The sequence below is a fragment of the Melopsittacus undulatus genome, chromosome 3, assembly GCF_012275295.1.
Source record: "Melopsittacus undulatus isolate bMelUnd1 chromosome 3, bMelUnd1.mat.Z, whole genome shotgun sequence".
Taxonomy (NCBI): Eukaryota; Metazoa; Chordata; class Aves; order Psittaciformes; family Psittaculidae; genus Melopsittacus; species Melopsittacus undulatus.
In genome coordinates, this window is record NC_047529.1 from 35,482,168 (window position 1) to 35,508,348 (window position 26,181).

The 26,181-nt window shown below is 35.4% G+C and overlaps 1 protein-coding gene across 1 annotated transcript in view; it reads right to left on the reverse strand.

The window, feature by feature from the left end:
- CSMD1 (CUB and Sushi multiple domains 1) overlaps nucleotides 1-26,181 on the reverse strand; it is a 1,105,213-nt gene that overhangs the window by 159,707 nt on the left and 919,325 nt on the right. Inside the window, exons 27-33 of the mRNA XM_013130058.2 lie at nucleotides 18,810-19,001; nucleotides 15,955-16,093; nucleotides 11,230-11,417; nucleotides 10,469-10,663; nucleotides 4,995-5,111; nucleotides 2,861-2,974; nucleotides 1,934-2,029 (exon numbers count right to left, since the gene is read on the reverse strand). Of these exons, the coding sequence (XP_012985512.2) occupies nucleotides 1,934-2,029; nucleotides 2,861-2,974; nucleotides 4,995-5,111; nucleotides 10,469-10,663; nucleotides 11,230-11,417; nucleotides 15,955-16,093; nucleotides 18,810-19,001 (1,041 nt within the window). The remainder of the gene's footprint in view (nucleotides 1-1,933; nucleotides 2,030-2,860; nucleotides 2,975-4,994; nucleotides 5,112-10,468; nucleotides 10,664-11,229; nucleotides 11,418-15,954; nucleotides 16,094-18,809; nucleotides 19,002-26,181) is intronic.

Here is a 26,181-nt window from a genome sequence, read left to right on the forward strand (position 1 = left end):
GTTTCTTAGGTGATGTCATAGCAGGAAAACATGCATAAGATAAACCTGAAAAAAAACCATAATTTTAAATCTTCTTAAACATGACTGTTCCTAGCATGTTTCAGTGTACCTGACCCTAATATTCTGAAAGTCTGGATATCCATTCAGTCTGATATTACAGATACTCTTTACTTATTGTATGAAATACAAGGAAATGTGGTCATCTCAGAAAAAGTAATGGAGGCACAGATGACAGAGCTAAAAAGAAGTTTTTGTGAAAGTGTCATTACAAAAGCCATTAAATCTGTATCAAAAGCTACAAAACTTATTTGTTGCCTGCTCAAACCAGAATGTGAAGCAATGCAAGCAATATTTTTTTTTTCCCCTCTAGCTTCCCTTGTAGCTTTTGCCTATAGCTTTGGCAACCTCAGCTTCTCAAGCTGTATCACAGAGACATTCAATTTTCCACAATAATTATTCTCCATCTTTTACTAAATGTTTCATACTGCTGTGAAACAAAATGGAAAGCAGCCCAGTGGAAAAGCGAACAGGGAAGAAGGTCAACCTGGAACAGAGGGTGATAAATAAAATGACTGACTTAGCAGATCAGATTACTGTGTTCAATTTGAGAATGAATGTTATTCTCCAGAGTATTTAAAAGGCTAGCAAGCAGGCAGTTATTGGAAATATGATCACATGCTCCAAGAGAAGAAAGAAAAATCTGAGAATGATAGAGCTCATTAAGTACCACTAACTCATTAACCAATATATGTAAACATACGTATGGCATGTTTTCACTTTCATCTTAGGGAAATCTGACTTTTAACAGAGATCAAATATGTGCCTCCTCTGGTCCATACAGTCTAGCAATGTACATCCAACTCAATAAAGATATATATCACCTTTTGCTCAAAACTGAACGCAACAGTGACTATGTTTAGAAAACAAGATTAGAAAACAATTCCCCTCTCACTTCAGTCAAGCAAAACACTGGCTAGGTTTAATAGAGATTTCTACCAGAAAATTAAATTAAGTAGCTACAACCTGGCCAGCTGCTCACAAACAGGGAAGAGTTGTTTGTGCATGTGGATGCCAGCTTGGGCTGTAAGGTCTGCAAGATGATAAAGTTGAGGACATGGCAGAAGGCTGGAATTAAGGTGAATGGACTTTGTCAGATTCAGTAATTTGGTACATAGACTAAGGAACAGGCATGGAGGGGAAGGATACTGATGGGTTTTTTTAGGACATATGAGAACCTTGGAACAAATTACCCCATTGTGAAGTAAGACTGGGAATTTTGGCAGGAAGCCTGCAGGACTAGACCAGGAGATTTTCAAACAATTTAAATCTAGAAAGGGGCAATAGCATAAGTAGTGGCAAAGAGATCTAATAAAGCAGAAGTACGACAGTATTGCTCAACTACTTAGAAACAAAAATCAGGAAAGTCCAAGTCCAGCTGCAACAAAAACTACCACAGGACATTAGGGAAGAAGAGTCTACAGATATGCTAATTATAAAGGGAAGTTAAAAATATACAGGGGTATATTGATGCTTTGCAACAGAGAGGAAGGGGTGGACAACTAATGACAAATGCTGCAGGAAATATTTAAATATTAAATGCCTTTTTTGCTTTGCCTTCACAGTCACCATTCATTATGTACACTTCTACAGCCTGAGGAGGAACGTGACACCCAGCAGCTAGGGAGCAACAGAAGAGAACACTGAGAGAGGCTGGACATCTTCAAGTCCATGGGGCCAGACAGGGCTCACTGGAGACAACTGCCATTATGAAGACAGTCTGTCATCAGGAGAAGCTCTGATGTAGTTAAAACTACACCCTTGTTTAGAGAAATACTTTAAGGCCTAAGAAGACTTCAAAATAGCTCTTCTATGATTCTGTAATCACTGTGTGAGACTGGCACTAGTGTCTTCCACCAAAAGCTGACATGTTTACCTTGGTAAACAAAGTGGAACCCCCTGGCTGAGGCCCCACTCTTGGCACTGAATCGCAGAAGAATTTGATTAGATGTAGCCAAAGGCAATGTCTCTCCTACAAACAAAAACAGAAGATAAATTAAATATGCAGAACAGAAACAGTACATCATTAAATATAGTGTTAAAATACTTTTTTTGTATTTTCTTCTGCAGTTAAAGAAAACATAAATAACAGTTTCTAAAATTAAATTTGCCATTGGACACTTGAAAACTTGTCTGAATAAGACTTGATGATTCAACAACTTCTGACATTTACTGCTGCTGTTGGAACGAGAGCTCCAATAAACCTCTTGTCTGGGGAACCCTACCACCATCTGGGGCAAAAGGCATTAGAACTTTTGGTTAACTTTTTTCTGTGCTGGGAGCTTCAGCTTGCCTTGTGAAATGCATTAAACAATTTAAAGTATCTGAAGAATGCCACAGAGAATCTTCACATGATGTTTACCATTTCCAGACTAAAACTGAAATGAGAGAGAACAGATCTAGGACTCATTTTATGTAATTGTACCAATAAAATATATGGTCACATACCACATATATTACATTACTAACTTTCTAATTAGACATTCAGAAAACATAGATGTGTAATTCACAGAGTTTAGGGGCAGAGAAGATAACTCTACCTTCCAATCTGCCCTCTTGCATGAAGATATGGGAATTTCATTAAATTATTCCTGCACTCATACCAGTGATCACTTCTTGCCTGAACCATGCTCCAAAAGGATGTCTTGATTCAAAGATTTAGAAAGGTCTTCCATTTCCCTTGGCATTCTGTTCCAATGACTTTATTATTATATTTCCAAACAAAATTCATAACATTCTCTTAATTCACTTTTTCCACACTGAGCCATGTAAGAAATGCATAATTCTTTTCTTTATTACTTACCTGAGTGGGATCCAGACAGTGAACTAAGAAGTCTAGCCTGAGAGTTTTCTCCATCAAATAATTCTGCCACATCATTCAAAGCTGTCTGAAAATAGGCAAATTGTCCAAACACAACTGCAAAAAGAGAGGAGATAAAACAAGAAATTAGTCTTTAAGAACAAATTTAATGATATATTTTTGCTTGCCTTAGTTGCCAGTGGATTCCTGCATGAATCCTTTCCATTTTAATTTATTGTCTACCACTATGAAACAGCTACATTAAACATAAGTAGTAAGTAATAATTGTTTCCTTATTTTAATTAAAAAGAAAATGGTGATTAAACCACTCTTTCCCAAAAAGTGTGTTTTTCAGTCTTCTTCCTTATTGCATGGGTACCTATGAGGATAAGAAAATGAAGCATGTAAAAGGGAAAGTTTTAACCCAAATTAAATTACCAATCTTAGGAACTATCAAAGAGCACCTATTGTCACAAATTATTAGTTGCTTATCCAGCTTTAATCTGACAAAGTTTTAAACTTACTGATTTAGAAATTTTTGTAACCTTGTTTTGGTATTTATTTTATGAGAAAGAATATAAACACTTATCAAATATTAAAGGTATCAATGTGTTCACATTTTTAATATATGGCTATATGCAATTTGCACCTCAGCCGTAAGTGTATTAACAAAATCATTTAATTATACAATGTCTGACTAGTAAATATCAAATAATTCACTGAATTCAAGTATCAGATAGCAATAGAACCATGAAGTAATAAACCAGTAAAATCAAGTTAACAGAAATATTATGCATTCTATCCAGCCATATTTTATTGTCTAGGAAGAAATTTGTTTTAAAATTACACCTATTCCAGATTCTATATGCAAGCCACAGGCCTTCAATGCAGCACTATTTCTGCACAGACTGTATTTTCAAACTTTTTGTCAATTTCTTTTTTTTATTTTCTTTGTTTAAACCAATTGCACAATCCTATGCGCTGATTTTTAAAAGCAGGGCTAACTTTGAAGTTAGATTAGGTTGCTCAAGTCTTTTTCTGAGCAAATTTTGAAAATCAGCAAAAATTCTTCTTCAAGCTACCTGCACTTAATCATCATCATGGTGAAGGATGTTTTCCTTATGTGCAGTTGGAATTTATTGTGCTACAACTTGTGACTATTGCCACTTGTTCTCTTACTGTATACTTCCAGAAGGCAGGATTCTCCTTCACTTATTGTCTCCAGGTTGGACTTTCCACTTTTCCTTGTACTGTACTTCCCTTGTACTTCAGCCTCCTAATCATCTTGCTGGCTCTCTATTGGGCTTGTTCTACTTTAGCAATCTGAGCCTTGTAAATTTGAAGCACAAAACTATAGATGTAATTAGTAGATACTACTTCATGAAGGCTATGAAGAGGGGGAAAAGCACCTTCTCTCAGCCTGAGGGCTACTAATGCTTGCTAATGCAGCCCAGTGTGCAGAAAGGCTTCACTGCTGCAGGGGCACCCTTTGTGCAAACTATTATCAACCAGAAGTAAAGTTATTGTAATGTTCTTTCATCCCCAAACCTCAAGGAAAATAATCCTGAGTCCTTACAGACTTCACTGCACAGAGAAAATACCAAATATACTAAATTATTTTGCATTCAGTCTTCTGGCAAATAAGTAGTAAAATAGATCTTACTGCTATTTGTCTACTTGAATTAGAGCTTGTCCAAGTATTTTGACCATTGAAGTAATTGGCTTTGTGATTTTTCACAAACATTTCTGGAATTTTTATGTAAAACTACTTGTTAAATATGATGTAAATAAAGTTAAAATATAAGAGAACTCTTGATGCTTGCTCTTTTACAACTGATTTCACTTTGTAGAAAGGTTCAATGAATGATTAACCTATGATGATGAATGATGTAATCAATGGAAGTATTCAGGATATGCTTGGATAGCAGACACAGATAGATTAGCTGCAGTCTAGTGATTACTCTAGGGAGAAGTAAAAGGTCAAAACCCTAGAATAAATTTCTGTGTCAGGAATTCATTTATTTTTTATAAGCAATTTGTAATAAATTAAAAGTCTAAGGTCACTGTTATGCACGAAGGACATTTGAACAGCTGAACAATGATTAATGATTGATAAACCAGTAGAAGAAATTCTTACCAAATTCTTTAGGTACAGTTATTGAATAATGGCAAGTCTGTCCAGCAGTGTAGTTATGAGGATAACTTGGTGATAAAACTACTCCTTCTGATCCAGTATACTGCCCACCACATGGTGCTGGAAACAAACCAGAAATATGTTGTATTAATTACAGTTATTTGTATTGGTGTAGCCTGAAAATGAAAGCCTACAGATTACAAAGTGACAGTGTTTTTGCTTTTGTTTGGTTTTCCTATAATGATGTCTCTAATGGTTCTTTCTGAGGATATGTTTTTTTTATTAAAATTTCCAAAACATCAGAAGCCAAGAGAGTCTTACTTGACTACAAGTATTGATACAGGACAGAAAGTATAAATTATTTAGCTGAAAGAAGCTCTAAACAAAGAATATAAAGTTTGTTTGGTTTTTGGGGTTTTTTTTGTTTGTTTTTTTTTTTTTTTTAATAAATGACTACATTTATCCATATATCCTTGAAGAAAAAAAATCTCAGAAAAAGGAAAAGGTACTGCCTAAATAAACAGGACAACACAGTTATCTTGGGTCTCAGGGATACATTGCTATGCTAACAGTACCCTGCACAGAATGCCACGGATTCTGTTTTGTGAATGTATATTTGCATTTCCTTACTTTTCGTAACTTCCTAGGTGATTATCAAAAGCGCATATAGATTATACATACAAAAAAATCTTTGGATTTCTATATAAAACCAAACTCTTTACAACTACAGAAGCCAGAAGCAATATGTAAGAACAATGGAACCTCAGCCTTCAAGATTAGTCAGGTAAGTAGCAGTTCGGCCTTTATCAGGAAAAAACAAGTGAGCAATGCGTATGTTCTTTCCATGTATCAGCAATGAATGTGGCATTCTAAGGGGCTGCCAGATTTACTAATTGTAAGTGAAAGCATAACATCACAGGAAGTCTGAGTCTCAAGGATTTCTCAGGAAAACACAAAGCAGGGAGTGGATGAAAGTGATGTGCTTTTTCAGAAACAGCTAACATAAGGAGTGGCTATTTTCATGTTAAAATATGTCCTTGTGTTGGACAAATAATATAAGAAAAGAAGAAAATTTTCAAATACTTATTTTCTATATATTAGTAAAAAGTACTGCTGTAAATTTTCTCAACTTCTGAGAACAAATGGAAAGGTTTATTTCCTATCAAGTCTTATAATAATTACATTAGTTATATGCAACCCAGTGCTCTTTTGTCAAATTATTTCATCAAACGCTACTAAAAACTATAGATTTTACAAGAATAAAAGATAGTTGTACAATGCCATTTTACCCAAGGAGCCAATAATGAAATTAGTAAAAAAAAAACCCTGAGACAAATAGAAAAAATATATATTATAAAAAAAAGAATAATCCCATTATTTTGTTTTTAAGCAAGGAAAAGATAATTGCCTAATCTAAACAGTTCTAACAACTGCCTGGAAAGCATCTCTGAGAAGGACCTGGAGTCCAGGTAGACAACAAGCTTATTGGTCTTGGGCTATCAAAGGACCCTGCTACTAGATACTGGCTCTGCTCACTGGGCTCATGTGCTGTGGGACTGGGAGTAATGAGTGAAGGTAAGCCTGAAGGTCATCCTCAGCTCCTGGCTCATCTGCCCTTGTGGGGCAGACCTGCTCTTTCTGCTCTCTGACAGCAAGTGGGTTTTAAAATGACATTTGAAATACCTCTAAAGTTTAACTACCTTATACAGGTAGCAATTCATACTACAAGTCTGTGTTTTCTCTTAGCTGTTTGTATGAATTATCCAAAATACAATCTAATGATAGAAGATGAGTTTAATCTATCCGTAGGCTGAACAGGATTAGGTGGCTGAGGTAAAACTCAAATATCATACAGAACCATGAATGCCGTGAATTTCAAATCTGTATTTCTTCCCTTCTTGCTTTGAGGATACCAGAAATGAAGCCACAAAGTCTGTCTCCTAGACTTTGTGGTGAATTGAGGTGAAATTCTCAAATCATGAACATTTCACTTGAATATATCACTTATGCTTAATTTATAACAAAAACAAAAGTTACAGATTTGCAAAAACGTTCCCTTCTAAAATGTATTTTACTGCTTTCAGGCATATCTTTGATAACATGTGTGATAACATCTTTGTAGTATATTCACTCTGTAAGGAAAGCTTGTGAGTGATTAGGGCAATAAAGGTGCAAGAAAAGTTCTTTCACAGATTAAAGCTGTAAAATTTACCAGTACCATGCTGTGGCAGTCAAATACATCCTAAACATACCTCTCAAAGTAACATTTGTTTTAATGAGCAAAGCTGACTTTTTCAGAGGTTGTAAATTAATAATGAAAATAATATGCCTCAAACATTCCATTAGTATTTCAGAATATACCTACTTGTGGTTCCTGCAGCTAAAAATGAAATCTGTTTTCATCATGTCTGATTCTAAAATGCTACCTTAAAAAAGAACCCCACCAACCAACCAAACAAAAAAAAACCAAACGGAAAACAACCCACAATAAAAACTACACCACAAAGAAATAAAGTTGAATTAATTCACTTAATTAGGGTAATTGACTTATAGAACTAAGTGCATCACTTTCAGATGTTCGTAGTGTTTACTATAGAGTAATCATTTTAGGTTGTCTACTTTTTATGATTCAAAATTTGTAATATTTATTCATACAATATTTTAAAGGATTTCAAAATGAGGCAATTAGCTACCATCATAAATGAAGAAATATAAACTCAGAACACTCTGTTAAAATTGCATCATAAGCATTTTTGTTTGGTATTTTGCATTTTGATTGAGTTAAGCTGTATATTACAAGAGGGCTTTATGTGGTAACAAAGGTGAACTTGAGTGTATTTCAGTTTTGGCCTCCTATATGAATCCTACCCTTAAAATTATGTGTAAATATGTTTTATATGTATTTCATGCCTATATTTAAATATTTCTTTTGTTTAGACTTTTCACTCACATCACTGTTGTTGTGGTTTAAACCCAGTGACACAGCTCGTTCATTCACATCCCCCTTCCTCCCCCAAATCCTGGAGAGTTGGGGTGGAGAATCAAAAGAATGTAGCTCCCATGGGTTCAGATAAGAACAGTCCAGTAACTAAGGTATAACACATATCACTACTGCTACCATCAATAATAATGATAAGAGAAATAACAAGGCAAGAGAATACAATACCACCCACCAAAATGAGCCCGACCTAGAAGAGAGTGAGCCCTTCCAGGGTAACTCCTAGTTACCTCCCCAGGCATGACGTGCTGTGGTATGGTATACCTCTTTGGCTAGCTTGGGTCAGGTGTCCTGTCTCTGCTTCCTCCCATCCTCCTCTCCTCCCTGGCAGAGCATGACATTCACAAAGTCCTTCTGTAAACATTACTTAGCAACAACTAAAAAACATCGATGTTATCAGCTCTGTTCCCAGGCTGAAAATCTAAACACAGCACTACACCAGCTAATATGAAGGAGAAAAATTGACTGCTACTGCTAAACCCAGGACAACTGTTATTTTACTTTAAATTATTAGCATCTCTATTTTACTCAAAACTGTGTCCTGTGACAAAAGGAATGTTTTACTTCCTCTGGATCTTTGGCACAGCCCTCATTACAGTACTATAGTAAGCTAAGATTTACAAGGATCCAAAAAGCTTGCACATACTCAGTAACCTGTGTCTCCACTATAACCCACAATTTGAGACTTTGCCCTTCTCATAATTCAAGACTATTGTATTAAAGACATAAATATTTCTTTATCTAGATTTACTCCATACTAGAGACGCGAGTGTAGCAGTTATCATGTACTGTGTCATATAAATGACTGAAGTAATAAAAGGGTGTAGTTTAAAATGGAACACATAGTAAACCACACTAAGTAAACAGACTTAAAAGTACTTTCACAGACATTTATTTCAGTATCAAGATACCCAATCTTTCTGCTTCTTTAGATGATCAGTATTATTTAGAATAGGTATCACAGTATCTCAATATTGTATTAATTGTCACCTTGGAATATGAATTATAATTACTGAGACAGAAAATTAAAATTACATCTCAGGGTAATGGCTAACTAATTCATGCTCCATCGCTTGTTTCAGAATTTGTGTTGTATAAATATAGAACAATCTTAGCAAATCAAATAAAGTTACATATATTAGTTATATTCAATAAAGTACTAAATGATTTATGTTGAAAAATTATCTCCTGTAAAATTTTAGATTTTTAATTATCTATTAATGATCCTCGAACTGAGTGTCAGACACTGATGTCTATTTTGTTAAAATACAGCTGTAATATATATCTGTCAGCCTATTCTAGACCTTTATTTCTGGGTGTAAAAAGAGGATTAAAAAGAACATTTCCCTTAATTCTTTATTGCATATTTTATAGTGTTATAATAAAACACCATGAGTTTTAATTTGCAATACCTGTCTCTTGTTCTGTGAGTGGACACTACTAAGCGCTCCTCCCTCTTCTTAATTTCCTACAATCAAGTATTTATATACACTGATAAGATCCCCCAAGCCTTCTATTTCTTAGGCTAAACAGTTCTAGCTCTCAGCATGTGAAAGTCTATTAATTACCTTTGTGGCCCTTCATTGGTCTAACTCCACTAAATCCATCTATTCCTTGTACTGGGGAGCCCAGAACTGAACACAGTACTCCAGATATAATCTCACCAGTGCTGAGTAGAGGGGAAGGATCCCCTCCTGGTTGTTTTGGGAAATAATCATGAAGGTCCAGAGAGAACAGCCTTTGTCCCATCCTTACTTCTGCACTGTGTCTAAAAGATTTTAAAGAGTGCTATACGGTCTGAACAAAAATCATGCTTGGAAATAGTCTAACAACTTGAGTCTACTCAACAACCCATATCCAGTCTCCAGTCCTTGCTGTGAGCACAACTGAAACACTATATGCACAGTTTAAGTTGCTACTTCTAAAACACAGTTCTGAATTACCACCACTAAGAAGGTAATACCTGAAAACATCTTGAGACTACGTGGGAGTACAGATCAATCCCTTTTATTATAAATTAGTCACATATTGTATGATTCTATATTGAAGCTCCATTTTGTTTAAAGGACTGCCCCTGCTTGCAATCAAAGAAACAATAAATTGGCAAGTGGTAATTAAAAAAGTATAAACAGAAAAAAGTTGGTAGGTCAGTAATACTTCATAATTATTATTTGCTCTATTTTATATGGATTCTTATAAATATCAGAAAGCCTTCCACTAAAATTGATGTAAAGGGGAAACCATGGAAACTTATCATCAAATTATATTTATTATTACGACCATAATGTGATTTCAAAGTCTATTTTTAAATAGTTAAAACAATGTTACTGAATGAGCTATAGTCCAAAACTCTTAATTTTTATTTTTTAGCTTCAGATGCTTTTTAACGCAAGCTATATGCACAGAAATAGTACAAACATTCTCAGACTCAGAAACTCTGGATTCATTGGAGGCACAGTGGTAAGAAAACAGTACATACCATTACAAGATGGCAATGCTCGGTTCCATGCTGGTTTTCCATCTGCACCAATTACACATGTTATAGTTGAAGGATCAATAATCTTATATCCAGAATCACACTGATACGTAATGGTTGAACCAAGCTTAAAGTCTGTCCCAATTCTTGTCCCATTCATGATGTTTCCAGGATCAAAACAAGCTTCCCGTGGCTTTTCTGTTAAAATGAATTAAAGTAAATCAACATATGCTTTCAATTAAAACAAAAAAGAGAAAAACTGAACAATTATCAGTGTTTTTTTCCCAGTAATTTTAAATTTTTCAAGAGCTTCTTAAAATATTTTTGTTGTTTCTGTATGTTTACTACAAGGTCATGGAAATTTGCATCAGACTGGTTATCTGGCCAATGAAATTATACTGAAAGGATCTAACCAAGAGCATTTTCTTCCTACCTTTTGCTAGTAGAACTCTCCAAAAGCTGAATTACTCCAATGAAGCTTAGTAGTGTAACAGAAGAACTAGGATTTCTAGAATTCACCACTTAACACTATGTTTTTTAACCCTTTCTAACCCTAACTATTGTATGATTTTATGACATGAAAGAGAAATCCTGTGTTCTTCCACACATTTACAGAAAACAATTTTTTAAACCTGTATCAGTGCAAAGAAGTATCTGGAAGTTCAGTATGAGTTCATCTAGAAGTAAACAGATTTGAGTCTCAATACATACTATATAACAATTCCTTCCCTTTATGTTTCCATTGATTATGGTGCAAACAGTACCTTTATAGTCAATGGCAAATCCTGACATTCCAACAGAAGCATCACTGCGAAAGGCCAGAAACAGGCTGCTACCACTGCTCTCTATTCTTTCAGGAGCCTGTGAGCCTTGAAAACTACCAATTAGAGGACTGTTGGAATCTTCCCCTTCATAAATATGTAGAAAATCGTAACTGGGTTCCATATTGAAACTGAAAATAAAGGAAAAAGAGAATTAAGTCTTCATTCCTTTTTCATGAGTTAAACACTACTGTGATTGTGGCTTCCAATCTTCCGCCTAACACATTTTCTTCTCCAGAAATAAAAGTCTTTTAAAATATGATCCACAGTGAAAATTTACTAACTTTCAATTGATTTGAAAACCTTCACTTTTCCAAAAGATCTACTATCCAGCCATCTTTCAGGCTCTGTCTACAGTCAATGAAAAAGAAGCATATGCTAACAACAATCTTAACACCTTTCTCAAGATGAAATTAATCACCTGCAGCAGAAAGGCCACCTCTTACCCATGATCACAGGAATGATCCAGACAAATAGCTTAAATTAAAAGTCTAGCTTTTACTTGGCTTAACTGGATGATATTAAGTCCACCCATCACAACGATAAATTTACCATTTTAGATGTAAGATGCTTTTTTCATATCGAAAGACCACCACCCTGGAACTTGCTTCTGTTTATAACCAAATTATATCAGAGAACAATGATAAATTAAGGTGCAACTTTATTATTCTTCTTACTAAACCATCTATCCTATGCTGTATTTTATGACATTTATATCTTTATAAAAAGCAAAAATAAAGATCAATGTAATGCCTTTCAGAGGAATCTGAGATGAGTTCGGAGACAACATAAACACAAGCATTTTTATGAGAAACTTATACAGAGCTAGATAGAAGGATATACTCGGACAACTAAAGCAAATACAAATAAACCTACATAAAAAAAAAAAAAAAAGCAACAGCCAAATAGTCAAGTGGCTGGGTTTTTTGTTTCTATTTGTCTTTGTAAACCAAAATAAAGAAATACTTGGCTTTTTTGCAAGTGTGGTGTTCAGCCGTTTTCCTTTCTATCATATCAGTTAGTACTCTCAAACACAAACTTTTCCAAGTCATGCAATGTCAAATGAAAATAGTTTCATATAATGAATAATATTTCATGCTTTATTTTCAAGAGGTAAGAGATGCCAGAAAAATGTTTTGAAACTTTTGCTAAGATAAAGAATTTTTACTTGAGTGTTAGAAGAGTTGAAAGAAATAGCAGTCTAAAAACCAAAACCAAAGAAAAGTAAATTGCACAGGGCACTGGTTTTCAATCTTTCTGGAGCCAACACAAATCTGACAAAATATATTGCATGTCTCTGTTCTTAGCCCACAACTTTATCCCATGCAGGCACTGCTGCCTTCTCAAAGCTCTATTCTTCCCTGAGAATAGCACAGGTATTACCTGTAGCATACTGCCTAAGGAAGAGAACTGTTAGATAAAATGAACAGAAAACAGTTATGTTAAGAAAGTAGATTTTGTAGATGTCAAAGAAACTTTACACCTCTTGATCCTATACCAAAGCTCAAGAGTATGTGGGGAGGTCCCTGCTGGTTAGAAGCTAGCCAATGCTATGGCAGTTTATATGAAGTGTGTGAGGGAAGACCCAAGGAACTACAGACCTTTTTTGGTTTTTTTTGTTGTTTTGTTTTGTTTTTAAAGGCTGTTGTTGTACTGAGGAACCCATAAACCAAAATGAATGGAGTTTGGAGCTTTTAAATCAAGTGATGGCACATATATGTGATCTTTACAATGCAATCTTAGTGAATCATGTCACATTGAAAACATTCCTGGAAAAATTATAGAGAAGATTATACTGGGTACAATTGAAAGCCATTTAAAGAATAATGCAATCATCAGGTACCGTCAACATGGGTTCACTACGGGAAAATCTTGTTTAACTAATGTGATATTCTTCCACAATAAGGTCACCCACCTAGTGGATGAAGGGAAGGTGGTGAATGCAGTTTTCCTGGATTTTAGTAAGGCTTTTGATATCATTCCTCAGTACATACTTCTGGATAAGCTGTCTAACTGTGAGATGAGCAGGTTCACAGTGCAGTGGGTGAAAAACTGGCTGAAGCGCAAACCTCAAAGGGTTGTAGTGAATGAGGCTACATCTGCTTGGTGACTGGTTACCAGCTGTGCTCCTTGGGGTTCAATTCTAGGGCCAGTTCTGTTCAATGTATTTATTCACACTCAGGATGCAGAAGTTAAGGCACCATTACCAAGGTTCCTGATAATACCAAACCGGGAAGTGCGGTTGACTATTGATGGAAAGATGCCCTGCAGCAGGACCTAAATGAGATGAAATTTAAGTCTAAATGGCAGATTCTGTGCCTGATAAAGAGTAATCCCAGGTAGAAGTAGAAACTGGGAGAGCAGCTCTGCAGACAAGGATATAAGGTGCTGATCAAGAGCAGGCCCAAGACAAGTCAGCAGTGAGGTCTGGCAGTCAGGAGGACAAACTGCATCCTGAAGTGCATTAAACACAGCATCATTGCTATCTACAGCTTCCTGAGAAGGGGGAGTGGAAGGGAAGGTCCTGAGCTCTTCTCACTGGTATCTCATGGTAGGATACATGGGAATGGTTCAAAGCTGCAATGAGAGAGGTTTAGACTGGATATTAGGAAGCATTTCTTTACTGAGAGGGTGGTCAAACACTGAAAGAGGCTTCCTAGAGAGGCTATTGATGTCACAAGCCTGTTGGTGTTTAAGAGGCACTCAGGGAATGCTCTTAATTAACATGCTTTTAACTTTTGGTTAGCCCTGAACTGGTCAGGCAGTTGGACTACATGATCATTGTGGGTCCTTTCCAACTGAAACACTCTGTTCTATTCTATGCTACTCTATTCTATTCTAAAAATCAAGGAAGTCAGAAAGGATTGCAAAGATGGAGTTATTTCAGCACTGACATTTCATGTAAATCAGAGGAGGTTTGTGATAATGCATTAATACATTTGTAAAGCATTCTCATTTCTCTATTACAAAGTTCCCAGCATGTATTTGCACGTTTTTTCATTAAATATAAATCCATACAACAAATCCATGTAACTCTTACGTATACTAAAAATACTGCATTTATTAAAAAAAAAAAAGTTTTTCATTTTGCTGTTTTATACCCGTAAGAATAGATGTAACAGTTTTGGTTTTCCTCTCCTTAATTTGCATTCCAATTTCCCATCTTTCATTTATTTTCCAGTTTTCTACATGTATTTAGGAGATCAACAACCCCATAATCTACATCTTAAAAGGCCCTATATCTCCATCAGTCAGGAGATGGATGAGTTTCCAAGAATATTCTCCAACATCATACAGCGGTAAAAGGTAGTGCCAGAAACCTGGAAAGCTACAGCATAACCTTTTCTTTCAGATTTCTAAGGAAGATATCTTTCTGGAGAATTTCGAAACTTCTAGCAGAGAAAATTAAATTTAGTAAAAATATTGGCAGTCCAGTATGTATTACTGGATTGCAATTATCTGTAACATGACTGGAAGTATAGCATAAGCTGCAAATTCCATTACAGTGCTCATATTTGTATTCCTTAAAATAGAATACACAAACAAACCTGAATTCTGAGTAACTATAAATTTCTTTTTTCTGAATTGAAATGGAGCCTTTGGGATGATTATGTGAGCTGTCCACAGAAATATGCTGCTTACCATACCTATCATGTGATATCTTCAAGAGTGTAATGAATAATAAACTATTCTCATCTCTTAACGCTAGTTGATCACATACCTAAAGAACAGAATGATCATATTCCTGTTTATATAATTCCAAGTACTTTAGGCTTTGATTCTTTAATTTCTGTGTATCAATATTTTATTAGAAAACATACTTCAATCAGTCAACAAAAGAAACTGCTGGATTTTCAATTTTTTTGTTTCTTTGTTTTTTGCCTTTTTTTGGTGCAAATATTACACAACAAAATTCTGATCATGCTATCATCTCTTCCTAAAAGAATGAAAATTGTATCAGCATCCTACTGAAGTCAACAACAATGTTGCTATTAGCTGAAGAAACACACTTAGGACAGAGAATCTAAGAAGGAAAAAAATTTGCATTTGCATACATAGATACAGCAATCAAGATGATTATTTAGGCCTGATTCAAATAGAAATGATAAACTGAACACAAGGATACAACTATATCCCTGAGCTTAAATATATGTAAAAATGGTTCGCAAGAAATGTAGTTCAATGATGGAACACACTGAGTAACTTTTTTTATTACTATTATGAAAACATTATCTAGATGTCATATATCTCTTAAGCAGGGCAATATTTTTTCCCTTACCTGTGCATTCCAAGCAAAGTATTTTTACTCTGTATTTGTAAAAAAACTTTAAGAACTGAGTTACAGAGTCTGCACTATAGTTCAAGTCTGTACTATAAGGTATAACAATGTAAATCAAGCATTTCTAAAGCTGACAGTTTTTCAAAGATATTTCACAGCTCATAGAATTTTTTTGTTGCTCAGGAAAGTATTTGATATCAAAAGTGCCATATAACTACATAATTTTCTTTCATGTTATTTTTAAGCAATGATATAGCACACAACTCATGTACATTCCAGGACTTAGCCAGATAATATAATTAGAAGCTTTAAGAAGTGATAGACGATGCCATTTTTAGACATGACATTTAAAATCTTTTTAAACAGAGGCATTCATCTAGAAATGGTACCTTTTGAATATCAAGGCAATGACAAAGTCAGGGTTTACTTTTATTCTCCAGTCACATTCTTTCCCAGGAGGATAAGGCTGAGGATAGTTAGGGGATAAAATAACTCCTGCTGGGCCAGTCAGGTTTCCTCCACATGCAGCTGTCACAATGTAAAAAGAAATAGGAATATGATCACATGTTAAATTCACAAGCACATATTAGCTATTAAACAGGAGTAAATTGACTTCTGCTTTTACTAATTTCTAGCTAGCAAACATTTTTGTATTTTCCTTACAAAAACTCAGCTCTGTGCATATCCAAAGAAGCCTAAGAAAAGCTCTTTCTAAAGAAATAAAAATATGTAGTTATACAGGAAGTCACAGAATCATAGAATAGTTAGGGTTGGAAACGACTCTAGAACCCTGTATATTCTTACCGTTACTTCATCCCATCTCTAGAAAGCTGAAGTATTATGTACTGAAAGTACTTTAAGAACTGGGATAACTAAATAGCAGGATTCTGGATGCAGGGTTTTTCTGACTGTAGATGCAACACAAAACAGTTTGATTCACTCAGCAAAGGTATTACTCAAATAAAAAATCCAATACTTTCATTTAGTTGCAACAAGTTAAACATCACTTTGAAACAGATGAAGAATCCAGCTTCCAAAGACGATAATCACATAGAAGCCTAACTAGAAAGTACAGTCGAAAACACAGGCTGCATTTATATTACAGAGTCACAAAGACAGGAATAAATTTGTAGGCAAAACAGCTGGTACTAACATCTGTTTCTAGCCTGGTCCAATGGACTGAATGCTCACTAGTTGTTTCAGTGTATCAGATGCACTCATAGCACACATTTTCCAGTTTAGTTTCACTCAAAACCTCCAAGAATATTCAAAATCATGAACTAAAGTGAGAACAAGAAAATTTTCTTGGAAACAATGCTCCTAACCCAAATGAAGACATTAAGACATTCCTCTGATGGCACTTCTGAAAACAAACTAAGCAGTATTTTCTTCTCCATTACTTATTTATTTGTTTTAAAAAGTAGTGTATTTATGTATTTGGATTTATGCATTATAGATTTTGTGTCTGCGGTTTTGGTATTTTAGTAATTATTTTTGATCTCTCTTTTTCTTTCTTTTTATTTCTCTTTTTGTTTCATACACAAATACTGGTTCCAGTAATGTTTCACGTTTCTGAAATAACGTGTGCATATGTGTGCTGATGATTTTGCCTGTGGTAACCATGATGAAAACTATGAAGTAGAAAACACTAAGCAATCAGGAATGGAAGTCACACAACCTTTTAGATTACAGAGTAGCAAAGTTATTAAATGCAAACACTTTTTAATGTATAAGTCTGCATACTGAAATAAGGACTTTATGAAAAATTCTAAAAGACACATAATGGCTTTACAGAACTCTTATGGTTTCTAATATTGTCATGTGTACAGCACTTCTTTCATCTGCTTTCCCTTTCAAAGTCTCCATGAGTATGTGGAAGAATGTTATGAATATACTTTCTGGCCAAAAAATCTGTACTTTTCCTTTCTCTCCTTCTTTATTTTCTTCTTCCTTTTGTATTTAGTTTCCTGTTTTTTTGTTGTTTGGGAGGTTTCTTTTTTTTTTTCTTTTAATTAGACTATAAAGAAATACTGAGTGATTATTATTATTTACAAAATTAGTATGAATCTTCTAGACCATCAGACATCACATATATTTTATTTTTTATTTTTCATGTAAATATTTTTAATTTCTGAATAATCTGAGTATGTTTAGTAAACAGATGCACACTGATATTGAGACATTGCACACAACGTATCCAGAAGACAATGTTTAGATTATATGCTGTTCTAATTCTGCTAGATGATACGGAGTTAGAGACGCTATCCTGCATTACCCTGAATACTTCCTAGTATTTTTGAGGTATCTGTAAACACTTCAGAGAAACAGAGAGACTGCAGTTGTTTGGGGATTTGTTGTTTTGGGAAGAGCCTCTCTATAATGGCTTGTAGAAAGAAATAGCATTATGTTTATTCCAGTGCTATTAACACATATTGCATCTGGCTTTTAGGATCACGAAAATAAGTCTTCTTTTAATTATAAATCAGTAGGCAAAAAATAATAATAAATATTTTTTAAAATACCATACCTAGCAGATAAACTTTCACAGATGGTGATTAACTCTATTGTTATAAGAGCTATCATGACCTTAAAACACATTTTAGCAAGATTTCTAAGCCTGTAATCATTAGCCTACTGACCTCAGAGAAACCTTTATGCCATATAGGACTACAGAACCAAGAATCAAAACTTGTTTCAACAAAAGAACAGCTCCCACCCTCTCCTGCTGTTCTGCAAATACATCTCATTTCTTTCTACAGCATTGCCACTTGGACTCCCTTCTCTGCATCTACCTTCAAAACAAGCACCTGGCTTCAGAAAAAGATAACTTTAGTTTTCTAGGGATAGCACAGGATGGGTATCTAACATAGAAAAGAATTCAGAAAATTTTCAGAATAAATACTGGACTGCAGTTTATGTAACTAAATTATTACACAGAAGACCAAACTAACAAGACCATTTCAGTGAGAAAACTTTTTATCCAAATTACTGCTTCCATTTAATAATTTCTCTTAGACTTTGTTAATTTTAACTTTGTATGAAGTTTAAACAATGGAATACAGTAAGAAAATGACATCCAAAACCAGTGTTAAGCTTGAGAATGAGGCTGTAACTGTAGGTATGAAATAACTGGGTTCTGAAAAGAGCATTACTCCAGCATGAGCATCATATATATGCCCACTAGTTGAATAAGAAACCTGATCTGTATTAATCTTTAAAAGAGACTGACATTTCATCTGATTACCTATGCATGTAGGAGGATCAGGTTGCCAAAAGAATCGGTTATTCAGTTGCACACATGTAATTTTAGCCTGTCCTTGAAGTTGATAGCCAGGGTCACATTGAAAGGTGGTAGTGTCTCCAGGCTCTCTGCTGTCTCCATATCTAGTACCATTCTGTGGTGTCCCAGGATCGTTACAGGTTGATGCAATAGAAGCTGTAAACAAATTATGAAATAAATCTTTAAGGTGTAGATATCAAACATCCATAATTAAATGCGCAATATTTTTACATGAACATTCCAACCAGAGGCAATATTATTTACTCGTAAGTTAATACAGGAAGGCATTTTGTCTCTTTGTTTTTACAAGTATCTGCCTACTGAGATACACTGTGATTATGTTGGCTTCCTGACAGTTTCTTTAGTATAAAATATGGCCTGAGAGGAAACACACACAAGCTTTTCTTTCCTTTTTTTTTTTTTAATGTATCAAAAGAGCTAGTAGCTCCTTTTCTCACTTTAATGTTATGGTTATCAACACAAATTTCTTCATGCGCTTTGATGCTTTTTGCACAATAGACTAAGTGCCATAATATAAATAACATTGGGTTATAGTCTTAATAACAGCATGCAAATTGCAGCATGCAAATGCTATGTTTACTAAGCAGCTGAAACAAATAGCCCTGAAGTTCCTGTATCAGGAAGCAACAACTTTCTTAGGATTCATTCAAAATGAATCCAAGCAAAATATCTCGCCTATGCTTAGTCTCCTGAGTTTGGATAAGGATTTTACTTTGTAAAAAAAATAAATTAGTTAAAAAAATAATTTAATTATAAAAGCAATGTTAAACTGAGCAGAACAATCAATACAGTAGGACTTGAAGCAACTAATTATTCAGAAAGTAGATACACAAATGTACATCCAGTATGGATCTGTGGAAGATTCCAGGACTTTTACACTAGCTTTAGGTTTTCAACATGCTGAGTTGCAATAAACACTGCAGTCTTCCCAAGGAAAGAATGTATTCAGAGCAGTAGGCAGCACTTCAAGTTCTTGGGCTTCAGGATAGCGTTATAAATTACAGGGCAAAAAAAAGACTAAGAACATAAAGTAATATTTCTCTATGCTTGATAATCACATTCTGTTGTTTTAAACAGAGAGGCACAGACTCTCCCATACCTCCTATAAATGTTGTGTGTTAGTGACAACAGACTGTCCTCCCACCTCTCTTTTTGTGGGGTGGGGTATTTTTTTTTTTCCATTTTTTTCTGTTTCAATCCCAAGAAACTTTACTGTTTTATTAGAATGATTTTGCTAGCTCATTTAAAATAGTATGACCCAAAGGCTTTCTTATGAAACTATGTAGACACTATCACCACTATGTAGCCTCTGCGCCCATAACGTGCAGGTAACCCTTTTTCTGTATCAACAACTGCATCTACTCCTTCCATCCTCACCAGAAGAGTATACCGCCATATGAAAAAGCAAAAACAACTAAACATTTGGAAAACTGAAACAGTAGTGCTGTCATTACTGATGAGTACTGGGTAAACATTCCCCAGGAACCACTCTAACAATTTACATGACATCCCATATTAGTGCAGTTTACTAAAAGTATACTTGGGCACAGAGGATGGAAAACATGGTCATGACCTCAGAGAAGTATTTCTCATTTGACAGACAATAACAGCTCTAAAGAATGGATCATTACAGTGCATATTTGTTAAGGAATCATAATTCTTTCATGTAAATAAACATAAATCCATCTCTGACATTAATCAGTATCTCTTTTTCCATAAAATCTCTGAATATCTACATTTTCTCCTTAAAAGATCATGCAATATAGCCATCATGGCTTGACTTCGCAAAAGAAGATTTGGGAAAGGCTTTACCCATGCTTGCTACAAGGGTGCTGATGACTAAAAAGACCAATGTGGGATAGGCAAATCAGGTTGCAAAAAGCACAACAAAAGGTCTCCTTGGGTGGTATAGGCAGGACGCGATTCTTTCTACCTTGCCTTTTCTCCTTGAGACTAGTTCTGCATGTGTTCTCAAAGGAGACAATGGCATTATGTATAGTGTGTCTCCCAGTCTCCTGATTGGAGGCCAAGGTGGACCACTGATGGTAGCCAATATGGCCAAGGCTAAGGTATTGTTTCAGGGAGTCGTTATATCTCTTCTTTAGGGCACTTCTCTTGCAGCAACCGGTGGCAAGTTCACCGTAAAATATAATCTTAGGGAGGCAATGATCCTTCATCCTAGAGACATGCCCTGCCCAGCGCAGCTGCAATTTCAGCAATATGGCCTCAATACTGGTGACCCCTGCCTGTTCAAGGACAGTAACTCTTGACACATAGTCAGTCCAACGAAGGTTTAGAATTGTACAGAGGCAGTGCTGATGAAAGTGTTTGAGGAGTCGCAGGTGATGGTGGTAGATAACCCGTGATTCAGACCCATATAGAAGAGTAGACAGTACAATGGCTCTATAGACACTAATCTTTGCACTTTTCTTCACGTGTTTATTGCACCAGACTCTTTTATTTCTGAAGGCTTTATAAGTCTTTGCTATTCTGTTGTCTATCTCTTTGTCGATTGTGGCATCTGAGAGAATAATGCTTCCCAGATAGCTGAACTGCTGAACTGACTTAAGCTCTGACTTGCCAATGGTAATGTGGGAATGATGATAATTTTCTTCTGGTGCAAGCTGGTAGAGAAGAACTGTCTTCTTCAAGCTGACTTCCAGCCCCAAAAGCTCAGCTGCCTCCACAAAGCAAATATAATACCTCAGCAAATAACGTCTTTTCAATTTTGACTGTGTCAAGCATGCACCACTTATGAAGGATTGATGTCTTTTAATATTCATTTCAAGATTAATCTCCATTTCTTATAAAGTTCTAAATTTTAAAAACAATCACAGACGTTTAGTAAGCACCAAAATATCCGTACGCATTCACTTTTGCAGCCTCAGAAGTTATGTATTGGAAACTAACAACCTTTCTATCATACCAAATACATTTGATCCTAATTAAACAAAACACCAGCCATTTAAGAACTGCTGTGTCATCTAGCAAAGTGAACATTTAGACAGACTGTCAACTTTTCAACTTGTCTCTTTTCCAAGTTGTTTTACTTCTCAAGGTTCCCAAGAGGTTCTGTAACTGCATGAAAATTACATATCTACTACTGCTTCATTTGGTACTGTGCAAGTATCTAAAGGGTATAGGGGTTATATGCATTCATAAGTAAACCAGATATTAAAAATAACTAGTTCTTCTGTCATCAGTCTTTTATAACTGGCTCATTTCTTCTCAGCCCCTAGACTAATCTAGAGACATGCAATTAATATCTAGCTTACACACTTATGAGAGGCCACGTTTGTGCTCTGATGCAACACTGCCATATACAATTTTCAAAAAACCCCTGATGAATCCAGAAACTTGAAGATGAACACAATCACAATGCATATTCTAGTAAGCAGGGGAACTAGTAACTACATTTTAGATTCACAGATGCTAAATCAAATCAAATTTCATAGTCAGACTTCTTAGAAATTGCTGAGAAAACCTAGATGCCTAAAATGGCATGGCCAGGAAAGAGGATCTGAATTCCATTAAGCTGGAAAAGAATTAAATTGCTTCTCAGTTCTTACACTTACGTTCAAAGCAGTAAGCTACATGAGAGTCAGTGGGTTATAGGGTAGCACTCTACAAATTTCCCATCTCTTACTGTCTTCTCTGATAGGAGAGGAACAGGCTTCTGTGTATGAAAAAGATGGAGCCAGGTGTAGATGCCAGAAGAAAGGGCATCTGGCAAAACCACAAACTGCTAGGGAGTTTCAGACCTCCATATGGTGGCAGCCACTGTGTTAAGACTCTCTGTTTTAAATTTAATAATCTTCCAGAATCCAATTTTAGACTTAGTTTGGATTTGGCTCCTGAAATAAAATTTCAAAATTGATTTAAAACTTCAATGATAATCAATATGAGGCTGTTTCTGAGAACACAAAACCCGGTATTTTTGTGTGTCAACAGCCTTGTGAGGAATATGCTAGATTTGTGCCTGATCTATACTTCACCTGAAAGACACTTCATTTAATTGTTTGTTTAGCCTGTAATGTATTGTAGCTCATGAAAAAACAAAACAAAACAAAACACAACCAAACCATCACCTTTATCAACATATTTTCACTATATCTGTGATGAACAATCATCTATGCTGTTTGCAATAGTGTTGTGTTGCAACACTAGTTTCTTCTAGTGGTTATAAAAATAATAAAGACTTTTCTGGAGCTAAGCTTGTAAATTGCAGACAGTGCACAAGCTTCCCCTGTTTAGTGCATTATCCTTGCATAATAGGTCTGAGAAGGATTTTGGCATATCAAAGTACATTAGTATCAACCACATATTTAAATGTATTGTCCAAGAATGTAAAGACAAAAGAAACCCAAATGCAAATGCAACCCCTTTCATTAAGCCTGAAGTACAAAAGCTGTTAAGTTTAGAGATAACCATCAAAGTAATCTACAAGCTTCATTTGTGCCTAGTTCCATGGTAACCAATCAAGAACGGCTTATCCTCTACAAGGCTGAGGATGACTTGCCCAGGCCATGGATTAGACGATGGACAGCAATGTTAAGACATTTTCATGAAACTATTATTGTGAACATGCAAGGCAACAGTTATAGCAACACAGAAAGGAAAAGAAGAGACTGAATTGTGAAATGATTAGGTTATAGACTTTAAAATGGAATCATGAATTCCTGTGTCTTGTGTCCTTTTATTTATTTTAACAAGGGAAGTCCTAATGGATTTCATTTTCTTTGAACTCAAAATTTTGTAAGTTAGCAAAGCAAGTATGTGATTATGCATGTGTACATTTCATTTAAAATATATTTTTCTGCTAACCTCCTTTTCTTGATAATTTAATTGTGAACCAAACTGGAATAACTGCATGACAGATCCTAGCAATGAAGATTCTGTCATGGAAATGCTTCTACTAACTAAATGCAGTAGCTCCAGCAATTAAGCAAGTGATTAAAAGAACAATTTACAAGACAACACTACTCAACAGCTCTAGGCAGGTGACAGTCACTGTAGGAATCAATGTAGACCAAAAAAAATGGTTAAATGGAATTACAAAAACGGACAGAAGTAGGCATCATTGCTTAAACAGAATTAAGCCCAGTGTTATCAGCAACTATCAGAACTGCTGATGCTTAAGCTCTTGTCAAACAAAGATATCAATAGATGTGTCATATCAGGCAATTCCCAAATGATTGTTCTAATAACTGCTCCCTATAAGTTTTTAATTTCTATTATCATATTTGATGACTTGTGTTGTTCAGATATAACCAGTTATCTTTACTTGTCATTGCTTATATCTGCATTTAATTCAAAAGCAAATTTTAAAAATATTGGGAGAGCGAGCAAGCAACAGAAGAACTGGATTAAACCAACTATGCAAATGCCTTTATTTCATATCTTCGCTTTTAATAAAATGAATGTGTGCAGTTCTTCTAGTAAGTTGGAAATACTAAAAAGAAATTGAGAAAAAAAATCTGCTTCTTTATTAACATTTTACTATTTGTAATGTTTACCTTTCTGTTGACATGAAAGCAGAGACAGGCATATTGTTAATTAAAGTGTATTCTAACCAAATACTATGACTAAGAGAAATGAACAATGCCATAGAACAAGAGGTAGGCATAGAAAATGACCACAGAGGGGTCTGACTCTGGAAAAGGCAGTGTCATGGGTTCAGCAGTAGCTCATGCTCTGCCAGGGAGGAGGGAGAGATAGGGCGCCTGGTCTGGGCTAGTCGGGGAGGTATTCCATACCACAGCACGTCCTGCTCGGGGAGGGGACTGTAAGCTGGCTGGGAGGGGAGGGGTGAGCTCTCTCCTCCAGGCTGGCCTCGTGGCGGCGGGTGGTATCATATTCTCTCTCCCTGTTTGTCTCTAACATTGATTTCTTATTGGTACCGGTATTGATTTGTGTTATACCTTAATTGCTGGACTGATTTTACCTCAATCAGTGGGAGTTGTATTCCTCTGGCTCTCCTTCCCATCCCTCCGGGAGTGGGAAGTGGGGGGGGGGGGGAGGGAAACAAAGGGGAAACTGTGCAGATTTAGTTTAAACTACGACAGGCAGACATTTCCAAAAATGATTTTTTCTATTATAAAAAGAGTGCAAATAATCCTTCGATGTATTTCTAGCCTGAGGAGCAAAATCTATGAAGCCAGCTGAGAAACTATGAATGCATTATTTAGTTAAAAAATAAAAAATGGGTACAGTTCTCAAGTTACAACAGCTGAGAATTTAGTTCAAGAAAAAAGGTTAGACTTTAAGGGTAGAATTACTCTTAGGTATTGTTAAAACAAGGCTGATTCTGTAAGAATGATAATACGACTAGCAACTGCCAGTGCTGCTCCTATCATCTACCACTTCCATTGGCTCTGTTAAATATCGAGAAAACAATTTATATGGCTAGATATAAATAAGCTCTCAATAAAATAAACTTTAGGTCAATAAAAGTAATGGACCATAGACTAGCATGGAATCCAACTACTTTCAGAAATCTAGAGTAGCTGAAGATTAACATTCAGGGTAAAACTGATCTACTTCAAAATACGTGGCTAGTCTCATTCAAGATGTCTTACAATATCCAAGATATCTGCATAGACATGGAAGATGTGACCAAGGACTTATGGATGTATAACCTGGAGTGGCAGACTGAGACTAGCTAGGATATGTTATGGCATTTCAAAGGGGACTTAATACCTGTGAAAAGACAAGTAGGATTCATTTCACTTGCCCTGAGATGTCCAGAAGTTTGAAATAGAGTGTACATTAGTACATCTAGACCTATAGCTGAAAAAACGAAAAAAGCCATTTCAGATGGAAATTTTTATCCCACTTACCTTAGACATGTAAGACAGAACTAAGCTAGGTTAGAAAGTTTCTTCTTGACGGTTAACTTAGGCAGGAAGTTTTTGCTGCCCGTAACTTTGTTTCTTTGGAACAAAGAGGCAAATTAAAAAATTTGTCTATGCCCTTCTTGTGTTCACTTTTTGTATTATGACCAGAAGGAGCTGGTTCACATCCCTGGCTTGTAATATATAGCTTGAATGCATTTAACCCCCACAGTAAAGGTCAGTTTTGCACAGTGAACTCCATTTATTGTCCTTTTATGCACGATTAAATGGTAATTAAGTTTTAATGAAAAGCAGTAGACTGATTACAATTAACATAATCACTCTTGTCAGTTCATGTCCTCATGCCTACATGCTGAGCTGAGTAGTCAAGACAAGGCACTTTTAAACATTTTTTTAAGCTTCAGCCACTTACATTTTTCCATCAAAAATTCCTTTAATTACATTTACAATCAACAGTAAGT